We start from the raw sequence: 11858 nt of genomic DNA, 5'->3' as shown, positions 1-11858 counted from the left end.
AACGTGTCTGTCCTTACCCGTCCGTGTCTTTGTGCTCGAGCATGCAACCAAGCTCAGATCCATATCTTACTGCGGCTAACACTGTTCAACGCGGCAAAAATAATGAGCACAAAACGCAGCTCTGTAACAGGGGATTAGAGCAAAATAGTTGCCGGCGCACTGTTTGCGCGGCTGCAGGTCATTCGTATCCAGATGTCGCGTCTAGGGCAGGAACTTCAGAAATTTTAAATGGCCGACCAAAATGTTTAAGAAATGATTCCAGACGATGCGTAGTTGGCCGGAAAGAAAATTAAATACAGTATACTACACTACATGCTACTATACACACTGAACAGATTTTGCGTCCTGATATAATGCTTCATACAACTATTTGAACAGGCATGAGAAGACGATGAGCGCACGTTGGGGAGCCAAAACACATAAAGAAAACATGAATTCTCCAGTAGTGGTGCTCTGACTTAAAGTTACCCTTACTTTCGCGCTACACAAACAGAAACGTGAAGAGAGTGATATGCTATAGGCAGTGTTAATAGAGAAAGAGTCCCTGGTATAAAATCGTTGCGCACGCACAAAAAGATGTTGAAAATATACACCAGTCAAGGACCATATGCAGCGCCACCCCAAACGTATCTTGTCCTCCCGCTGACGCGACGATCAGGCAGCAGCGGGCGCATGTCAAACAAAGTTCATTGCTCCTTTGGGTCATTCAGGTGACGGCGAAAATTAGCAGGGGGTTGGATGAACAGAAGAAAGCCGTTCGCATGAATAACGCTGCCATGGAAAAAATAACTAAGGAAGGACAGTGTCGAGGTCCGATGATACCCTCCAGGCTGGCGGAGCAACTCTTATTTTTGGTCGAGGAAGTCTCGGGCAGCCTTCAGGCGATTCATTTCGCCGCCGCATTCGGATGGGGTGACGTTCTCAGAAATGCTGTCCACAAACCAGCCGACAATGTAACCGGGTTGATTTTGCATGTAATCTTTCACCTTTTGCATCTGAAACGCGTTGCAAAGCGAAGGAAAGCTTTAGTTAGCAAGCGCCGAAAGCAGGCGCAGAGCCCCTGACTAAAAACAAATGAATCCCCAAAACTATGTCGTTTATCGGGTTCCACAACACGTTTCGCTAGTTCAGGAGTGATGTGGACCTCCGCCAACCATAAGTGTTTAGTGCTAGGATTTTGAAAGAATCCAAGAAACAAATCATGACAGCTACAACATACGTGGTAAGTTGCTGGGCTGTCATGATTTGTTTCTTGAGGTAAGTTGCTGGGCGAGTTGGTTCCATTTGACGGACTATGCACTCCATCATTCCATAGGTTACATCAATACTCGCCATTGCATCCTTAGTACCCATTTCATGGCCGCATTTTATCTTCGTTTTTTTTTTACCTCTTCCACTCTGCTGTCCTTCTGTCTTTATCTCCCAAATTCCCCTCCCTACGCAGAGTAGCATGTCAGAGATTTTTAAACGCCGGCTAAATTCTCTGCTCTTCATTAAAGAGTCTCTCTCTCTCTCTCGAGTTGGTTCCGATATTCCATGACTACAGCGCAACGAACGGGACAAGAAGAAAGATACAGGCAGCGCTGTGTTGTGTCTAGGCCTGTGTCCTCCTTCTTGTCCCGTTCGTTGCGCTGTAGTCATGGTACATCATACAAGGTGATGAGCAGAGTTAGAGCTGTTCTGCCAAAGATTTCTTAGCTCCGGAAAACATGAGCAAGTGTTAAGTTGAGAATTCGTAACTCTGGACGTTTGGGTGATTTCGCTCAAGGATCCTGAAACCCGGCCGGTAGCCTGATTTTTATGCTATGAATTTCTGTCGGGGCAAAAACGTGTAATTCAGCGCCAGCCAAAAGAAGCCCCTGTAGGAGGTTACACTAGATCCTCACCCTTAAGCGTTCTAGTGAAACTTTACAGCCGCCCTATACAAGCCAGGGACGGCCCTCGTCTACCGGTCTGGAGCTTGCAGTCCATTGCTGCACATGCGGCCATGCATAAAATTCGCACACATTTTACGTGTTCCAAATCTTAAGTATGACGGCAGTCCGTCTTGTCGGGATGGCATGACCTTTGTCAAAAGTAACGAGCCCAACAGTAGGTTTATATTGCAAACATTGGAATCTGCTAGGGATGCGAGATACCGTCGTCCTCGCCCCTGCGAGATTTAACACTTGCACTGTTTCTACAAAGCCCAACCACATAGTTTAGAAGTGAACCCTGTGGGCGTTTTACTTTTGACAAAAGCGGTGCATGAACTAAAATGGATTGACGGCGTCCAAAATTGTAATAATATTTTCGCCCTATACAAGCCAGGGACGGCCCTCGTCTACCGGTCTGGAGCTTGCAGTCCATTGCTGCACATGCGGCCATGCATAAAATTCGCACACATTTTACGTGTTCCAAATCTTAAGTATGACGGCAGTCCGTCTTGTCGGGATGGCATGACCTTTGTCAAAAGTAACGAGCCCAACAGTAGGTTTATATTGCAAACATTGGAATCTGCTAGGGATGCGAGATACCGTCGTCCTCGCCCCTGCGAGATTTAACACTTGCACTGTTTCTACAAAGCCCAACCACATAGTTTAGAAGTGAACCCTGTGGGCGTTTTACTTTTGACAAAAGCGGTGCATGAACTAAAATGGATTGACGGCGTCCAAAATTGTAATAATATTTCTTTTAGGCTCCCACTTGGCAGTCTTCATCAGAGTGAGCTCTCACAAGGCTTTCACACAGCGGGAAAGGCTAAGTAAACATATTTTACGCGGAAAGCTATTTTAACCTTCGCTACAAGGACGCAATTTCTGTCTTTTGAACACCTGGTAGAAGTCTCTGTTTACGTCACAAATGGCTGTACGTGTGTACCATTGTTCGGTGCGTGAGCTCTTGGTCTGCATAAGTGACTTGGTTTTTACGAACTGACACGCCTACAGAGGTGCGATTTTTGATTAGACTTTTCATAATGAAAAATTTCATAATGATTTGATAATGACAAATTGCTGAGAACTGCAGTCTGTTGCATTAGAGAAAGCGAAAATTGTGTTTGAAGGTCAGCAACTTTTTTTGCAAGCCATTGTTATCACATGACACTTATGACTTGACCCTTGGTTGACGTCGGCAACTTTTTTGCGAGTCACTGTTGTCACGTGACTCTTATAACTTGACCCTTGGATGAGGTCAGCAACTTTTTTTACAAGTCATCGTTGTCTACCATCAGTGCACACCCCCCACGAACTTTACCAACATAGACACCACGATTCCTTCACTTCTTGAACCAACGATCCTTCGCGGCGTGCTGAACAGTGGAGGCTGATTTGTTTGTATGCACCGAGAAAGAGGGTTTTTCTCTATGCTGCTGGGCAACGCTTTGTGCACGGATTGCCAAATAATATTCCTTGGTGATTTGAATTGTGTTAGCAATAATGAGGACCAATCAGTGCTACCTGTGCGTAAGGGCCCTAGTTAAGCTATTTTAACTCATTTGTTCTGTGAACATAACTTTGCTGACACAGGGCGACAAAAATAGGATAGTAGGCAATGCACACATTTCCAATCTCCCTCAAACGATTGGTTGCACAGTATCTCTGTTTCTGCTAGACTGTTATATAATGTGCATAGCTACTCGGTACAAAAGGTTTTCTTTAGTGATCATTGTAAGGTGTCTGCTAAGATTCGAAGGTGTTGCTGTCGTGTTCTATAGCCTCGGTGGGTGTTCTGGAAGCTCAGTAACTCTGCTGAAAGATGAAATTTAAGGCACATGGGCCCGTGGTTATATTTCAGTCTTTCAGAAGTGGGATCTATTCAAACAAGAGGATAAGATTTTGCAATCTAAGCCTCAGCAAGAATCACATTTCTGAAGCGTCATAACCATCGTGAGCTTGGACGTACATTAAACGACCTTCATGAGCTAGAAAGAATTAATCCTGAGGCTTACGTTGATGACAAACAATATTAAAGCGCAGTTGCAACAGTTTAAGGCAGAAAATATTTAGGGGGGCTTAGTTAGATCTCGGACGCGCATGTTCCTTGAAGCCCAGCCGTCTGAATGCACATTAAGTGATGAAAGGCAGGCTGCTCTTGTAAAAGAGGTATTAGCAATTCAATACAACGGAAATATTTACAGTCACACCCCGGGGAATCTCGCCAATTTTATGAATATTAAGGGCGTTTGTTTGGAGTGCTTGAAGTCAGACTTGTGGGTCAGACTTGAGTAGCTTATATAATGAGTTTTCTCGACTTGGTGTGGAGCAGCGAGGTATAATCGAGGGCCCTCTTAGCTTGGACAAAGTCGAATAGGCAATTTTCACTCTGCAGGGGCAGAAATCTCCTAGCCCGGACGGCTTGAGTAGCGAATTCTACAAAAAGTTCAACAAGAGGAAGCTTTGGGCCAGTTGGTCTGACATGTTGGACATGTTACCGCTCGTCCTGTCCTCTTCTCCTTCTTCAGACTCGTTCAAGTTCGCGGCTATTCCTCCTCTGCAAAAGGTTTTCGCCATTCTTGGCACTTGCATGTGTTACTGGAAGCCATCAGAGGGCTTTTTTACCCTCCACTTTTCATTGTGGTCATACAAGACTTATTTCGAAAAGCACAGATAAGAGCCTCTTGAGGAGTATCGATGGGTACCGTGTAATTTTTTGTGTAATGTAGACTAGAAATTATTTTTAAAAATATGTTTTTCCAGACTGCACCTTATGGCGCTTGATTAAAATGGTTCACATTCATCATGTGGCATTCCAGGCCGCCGTATCCAAGCTCATATACATATTGCAAGTTCGCTGTGGGTGTCAGTGACAGATGAGGCCGGAAAGGTTTCTCTAATTCAGATCTATCTTGCGAAAGGCATTGATAAGGTGCGTCATGAGTTCTTGTTTGCCGTCTTGGAACATGCAAATATTTGGGACGTATTGCTTAAGGGCATTAGACTATGCTACAAACAGCTCTGTACAAGGTTTACCGTAAATCATGAACTTACATCATGAACTTTAGAAAATTCCACAAATCTCGTTTTTCCGGCAATGTTGCCCACTGTCACCTCTGTTATTTGTTTTATATCTTGAAATCTTGTGTCTTAGTATCATCAGATCCCAATCTAATCGAGGATTTTCACTTGATCAGTCGGAAATTAAAATTTTAGCTATTCTGGTGAAGTTGCCCTTTTCTGTTCAGATAAAAAGAGAGTGTGCTTGAAGCTCTGCATGTGAAGTGAAGTGAAGTGAAGTGAAGTTTATTTTGACATCGATTTGTCAGAGGTGACGGGACAAAAGGCAATTCATTTTTTGCCTGACGTGGCCCCGTCACTCGTTACATTGCTCAGGGGGGTGGCAAATTACAGAGTAAAGTACAGAAAGGAAAAACAAGAAAAGTAACAACATCGCATACGTACTACATGAATTATATGTAAAGATCAATGAGTTACACATAAGTAACACAGATGCAATGAAAAATGAAGGAAACAACAACGCATGTCTCTAGGACAAAACAAAAAAATTAAAATAGCAAACAATGAGATACACAGAATTAACATACAGGCAAGGGGATAAATAGCACGCAAACCAAAAACAATGAAAACCGCATCGCATGCCTCCTACGTCTTTAGGACAACAAAACCAAAAATAGCGAACCTGGACATACACTCAGCGAGTAAAAAAAAAAAACACAAAAAACTAGAAACTGCACACTTTATGGAGGAGACAGAAACAGAAGGTACATTTTAACATTGTTCTTAAAGTTACGGGGGGAACGAGGCTGCTGCAGAAGTTCCATAATACGTGGGTGTTTATTAAGTAAATCAGGAATTAAGTAATCAATATGCTGCATACCATAATTCGTTCTCATCAGAGGCAATTGAAAATGACTATACCTGAAATCATAAGGTTTATTGTTAGGGAAGTATAAAGCATAAAAGGAAACTGGGTCACGGGACTGTAACAGTGCAGTCCTATAACGTCTATGGCGCAGCTCTAAATTTGGAAAAATCTAAAGCTTCTGGTCGGGTTACTGGGGTATGAAACCTTGGGGCAGGTCCGGAACAATGAATCTTATTGCGAATCCCAAATTCTCTCTGTGAAGCGCCAAACGGCGGCGTGGATAGATAGGGAGCTCTCAATATTTGCTAAGGCGTAAGTTTGCAAGATCATCTGAGTTGCAAAGCTCCTCTATGCACTGCAAGTCGTGCATCGTGCGAGGAAGAACGTAGAAGGGCTGCACAAATTATTTGCGACTTTTGTTTGACGCTCTCAATGGGAGCCTATGCGTCGAGACAATTTGCATATTTCTCTCTAGTCTGGAGGAGTTGGCCTTCTTCACTTGTTTTTGAACACCTCGTTTTCCGGTTTTCTCCTTCAATGCTGCAAGCCACTCGTGTCTGCTAGCTGTGCTTCGAAGGCAACTGAGTGGGCGTCTGCCTTATATAATTGCTTCGACTGATCATGGCCGAGAGGATGCTTTGTGGAATTTCGTGAAGGAGGCCTCTAATACCTGACTGTGCTCTTCGCTGAAATATTTATTCCACCTATCCAGAATGCAGATGACCAAACTACTAACAGAATCTTTATTCCCTGTGTACGTGTGTCGGCCGCCTGACCTTGCTTTAATGGATTCTAGTGTATTCAAGCGAGTTCAGCAAACCTATTTTCACAGCAAAATTCTTATTTTTGAAACACAGCACTTACTCTAAACGTCAAAGCCTGCCTTCACGCCAAGGGTACTTTTGTGCGGCGGTGCAGACTTGAAACACAGGCGCAGACTTGGAAGTGTGCGCCTGTGTTGTCGTCTGTGTTCCTCGTTCTCGCGGTACTAATCTTTTCTGCGGTGAACTGTCGTCTGTGCGTCCAACCATGAGTCGATCTATCAATGCTTTGTGTAGTGCGTGATTCAGTGTTTTTCTGGCACATAGTACAGTGGACAAACAAAAAGGCCATTGAGATCTACACTTACAGTATAAGGTTATTGCCTGTCTGAGAGACTCCGATGTTCCATGCAATATGTTAATGCTAATTGGACTTTACAGCCCGTGGAAGAGGCGCATGATAGATCGACACACAGAACCACCTCGTTCATTTAAGTCTCTGTTCACTGAACAGTGCGCCTTGGTGCGGGAGGTTCATGCTGTGCAGGAGCGGCCACCTGAATGGGTGCCGATTCTTGACGCATGTGTACGTCTCCCGCAATTTTGAGGTGCTGGTGGAATGCAGTGTACGAAATCATGAGATTGTGTACCTGCATTACAAAATTGTACGTGTGTACACAGAGCATTTGGTAGCTCAGCGGGTTTGATTTCCATGCAATAAAAAAAGAACATGCTTCATGGCGTACGCGTTTCGTGCCCGTCTGGCATAGAGAGGGCCTGGGTTCGAACCGCAATGCCTGTGGATTTGTTTTTTCCAATAATCATTTTCGTGCGGACACGCTGTGATCGAACGCTCTGCTGACATGTCCTGTACGCACCACTCATGAGGTAAGAAATGCTTTCGCATTTAAAGTGGTAGTGTTTTACAGTTTTACATTACATCGACAGTAATATTAGATGATAAAGAGGACGAGATGCAATGCACAGCGCGAGAGTGTATTGCAGTTTAACGCAAGGCGTGCTCGGTTGCAAAGACAGCCTTAGTGCAGTCGTGAAGCGGCCACCGCGACTCCCAGTCGTGGATATTTATTTCATTTCTTTCTTTTTACGCACGTACTATCGGGGACAAGAGCGCCCAGCTCACGCGATTGACAGCCGAAGAATAGAGCTCTGTTATCAGCCGGTGGCTGCAGGTCGCCATTGCTAAACAGCCAATTCTCTCCGATGCATTTCACAAAGTGCTTTAATGTTCTGTGCTCGAGAACATTTTGATGCGTGCATGGGAATAAAGTCAGTCAATTATTTTGTGCATGAAGATTTTCTCAATTTTTGAGAGTATTGAAATTTCAGAAATTCCCAATTGCTGGACGCTTGACCGCCACGCAGTAGTAATATATTGATGGCATGGAAACGTGACATATGAGACCACCGTTTACAACTTTATAACACATTGATCAGCAGCTGATAATTTGCTCAGGTATAGTTTGAGAAGCAGTGCCACTAAAATGCGATTTCTAATAACACTTTTCCGCCATTCTGAGGAAAAATTAGCTGTAAAACATTTCAAATTTTGACATAAAAATAAAGCACAACTAGCAGTAAGAAGTAAAAGGTTTCGCGACACACAAACGCATAAAAGACGAACAAAAGCAACCTTCTTGCAGTTGGAAGCTCTAATAAAGGTTTGGAGAAACTTACCTTGCCTTGAATTGATAGGTCTGTTTCAAAACTATACACAACATTAAGCGTAGCGTCGTAGAAAAAGTTTGCCGCACACTGGTGATCGTAGAATAGTTGCAGACTTGGGTTTCCGGCCGGATAAAAAACTGTACAGTTCTGAAAGGAGGCACATTTATTTGTTAAGCAAAAATTGACCGCATCAGTGCGCGGCGCCTGCCTCAGTGACGAATTATAAATATCAATAGTTTACGATATGTTGAGGTAGAGAATATGATAGAAACTTATCTGTAATGTCCTAGAGCGCTCTTTTCTATTTTCTATTTTCTATTCGACTACCCCGATTTCCCGTGCGTTGCTCTGTGCGCGTCATGTCAGCGGTAACCCTCTTCTCATGTGGCGCGTTTTGCAGCTCGGGGGGGGGGGGGGCGCATATACAGGGTGTCCCGGCTACCTTCGACCAAGATTTATAAAAAATCTACACGTTCTTCTCAACTTGAGACATAAATGGTAATAGCGCTGCAATAAGACGTACACAAGAAAGACTGACACAGGAGATGCGCTTTTCTGTCTCAAATAATGCACCACCACCAAATTGACCTTCTTCTGAACCTTCTGAACTTGAATCACGTGGATGTTGTTAGGATTTATATAAAGTTACTGTACCATTTTTTTCGCTTGTCCTATTTGAATAATTAGTCGAGATATATAAACTAACTTTTTAAATATAGCGTGAAATGTTCAGGCATCAATAAAAATGTTTTGTAGGTCCACAAATATTGTCCGGCCCACGCACTTCCATCGAGATAGACTCATAGCGTGGCCGTTTTTATGCGGCAAAAAAGAAAGCCTGCGGATTTTAAAAAATACCACGTGACAGCGCGCACCGTGTGCACAAATGCGCCGCGATTACAGCGCTTTCAACCATGCTTTGTAAAAAACATCACTCGTTTCGCACCTTTCGTGCTGCCCAAGAAAGCTCTTCGCGTTGTGCTTCGTTCCAAGATAAGCGCTTGTGGGTACGGGCGGCAGTTGAAAAATAGCGCTGCTCTCTAGGCTTTTGGAATGCTTTACGAATCAAACTGATGAAATTGACGCAAGACGTGGTGCTAAACAACTGCTTAACACCGATAAAGTAACGTTGGTGAGCAACTCTGCAACAATGATATTTTGAACAATTGTTCAAGGGGGGCCGCCAGCAATGTCAGTCAAGGCCGCCAGTCAAGGGTTTGGTTTGGTTTTGGTTTTATGGGGTTTAACGTCCCAAAGCGACTAAGGCTATGAGAGACGCCGTAGTGGAGGGCTCCGGAAATTTCGACCACCTGGGGTTCTTTAACGTGCGCTGACATCGCACAGTACACGGGCCTCTAGAATTTCTCCTCCAAAGAAATTCTAGCCAAGGGGGCCGCCAGCAATGTCAACATGAACAACACATACGGGATCACACCCTAACTAAATTGCGGTTTCGTGGCTAAAAGCTTGACCACTAGAAACCACGTGATATGTCATAGGCGCTTCAAGATAAATGTATTTTTTATTGCTTTGGAAACAAAGAGCCCAATTTCACTTCAAGATAACCTTCATACTGCCAAGCATTTGTCTAATATCGGCTTAACACCGCTGTACTAAGCAAATGACAAAGGTTTTCAGAAATTCTTCTTTTTATTAGTTTTTCATTACGACTGGTTTTGCATGACTTGCTCTGGGCAGTTTTTTTAGGCAGCCAAAGGGGCACGATTGTACGTGAGCCGCTCGCTTTGAGAGGCTTAATCTTCTTCCATACCTCTTTCTTTGGTATCCCATCAAGTGAAATGCTCATGAAAAAGAGACACATGCGTTACTACATATCAGCGATGTCTACACTGTGACACAGTCGAGATTTAATTTCGGCAATGACTATTGTTCATAGAAAGAGTTCATCATTGGGTGATTACACGTTACATCCTAAACCGAGATCTACTCCTTTGGCTCAGCTCATCATCGCGAACAGGAACTTGTGTTTAGTCACCGTGTTTAATCACCGAGGTCCGCATAGCCGGCAGGAAAAAGAAAGATGACGCTCTCGATGTGGCAGCAGCACTGCAGACGATCGAGTGTCTTCTCACAGGTTACACGGGCCTTCAGTACAATGTCGTAACCCGAGAACCAATCACAAAATGCACAATATGGAGCACCAACGCACTGAAGAGTCGCGACGGTGTGGTTGGTGCGGCAGAAAATAGCCAGACGACCGTGCGGCCTAGATCGTGTTGCACGCAAGACAGTTTTCAAGCACAGTACACATACCAACCCCGAACGAAATCGATAATGGATGCGTGGCCGAAACAACTTCGTGTGGCTACAACTGCAACAATCGTAAAGAGTGCCACCAGCCGCACAACACCAAGTTCATTTTAACATTAGGAAAAGACGGCGTGTGTAGTGGCCTTTTGGCATATACATTTCACTAGCTTGACAAAATAACACTCGCGCCTATATTTATCACTTTTTCTACGCGGAAGCTTGTTGTGCGATGCTTATTCACGACCAGTAAATTCACCGTCTGCAGCTGTTACTGCCGCTGTCCATGACGATTGTCGCAGGAATTAGGAACGCTTGCGACAAACGAAAAACGACTTCAAATGCGCTCTTCTTGATGCCGCCACCGCATAGGTCTTGCGTCGGATTGATGACTCCTCTCCCAAGTCGAGCAGCGCAGATGATCACCAAGCCGCCACTGTGGCTCAGTAGTTATGGTGCTAGGCTGCTTGTCTGAAAGACGTGGGTTCGATCCCGGCCGCGGCGGTTGAATTTCTTTGGAGGAGAAATTCTAGAGGCCCGTCTACTGTGCGATGTCAGTGCACGTTAAAGGACCCCAGGTGGCCGAAATTTCCGGAGCCCTCCACTACGGCGTCTCTCATAGCCTTAGTTGCTTTGGGACGTTAAACCCCATAAACCAACCAACCAAGCAGATGATTCCACAATTCAACTTGGGAGGAAGCGTCGATCACCCGCTGCTGCCCGCGGAAAATTTCGCATTCACTCTAAACATTTGTAATAGCAACTCGTGGTTAAAACAATAAGTTTTCCCGGCGTAGATGAAAAAATCTAGACCTCGATCCCCAGTTCGATCTATCCACGCTCGGCAATCTCTGCCCTAGTGAAACCGAGAAGCGGACTGAGACATCACACAAAAGAGAAGCCAACAGCTCCGGTCGTCGTCCGGACCCACCACGCCCGAACAGAATTTGAAGTTTCTTTTTCGTTTCGACGTACGTCTACTGTTTGGCCAGTGCGGTCCTTCGTTCTCATGCCGTGCGGAACAGCGGAAAAACGATCGCATAACGGCCTTTCGAGCGCAGCATTTTCGTGCAAGTATTTCTGGCTTTTAAATGTTCTAAATCCGCGGGTGTCGGCTTTGACACAAACCGATTGATGATTTTTGTAGCCCAGAGCTGGAGAGCGGCACGAGCAAAAAGTAGTGCGTTTTCCAGTGTGCGTAGGGAGCATTTACGCCAGCGCTGAGCGGAGGTATGCTACCAATTGTGTGTAATCACTGTAGCATATATTCTGCTAATGTATTTTTAAGCTTTCTTTTGTTAGCTGCATTTTACACTCTCCGGCCTGATTATATATATA

The 11858-nt window shown here is 44.5% G+C and overlaps 1 protein-coding gene across 1 annotated transcript in view; it reads right to left on the bottom strand.

Annotated features, from left to right (window-relative positions):
* Positions 1–845: 845 nt before the first annotated feature.
* LOC149325452 (uncharacterized) overlaps positions 846–11858 on the bottom strand; it is a 103392-nt gene continuing 92379 nt past the window's right edge. The window contains exons 7-8 of the mRNA XM_089563121.1: positions 8262–8399; positions 846–995 (exon numbers count right to left, since the gene is read on the bottom strand). Of these exons, the coding sequence (XP_089419247.1) occupies positions 846–995; positions 8262–8399 (288 nt within the window). The remainder of the gene's footprint in view (positions 996–8261; positions 8400–11858) is intronic.

The sequence above is a fragment of the Amblyomma mixtum genome, chromosome 10 (assembly GCF_055824585.1).
Source record: "Amblyomma mixtum isolate Tamu chromosome 10, ASM5582458v1, whole genome shotgun sequence".
NCBI classification, from domain to species: domain Eukaryota; kingdom Metazoa; phylum Arthropoda; class Arachnida; order Ixodida; family Ixodidae; genus Amblyomma; species Amblyomma mixtum.
This window is presented reverse-complemented; position numbering and strand designations above follow the sequence as displayed.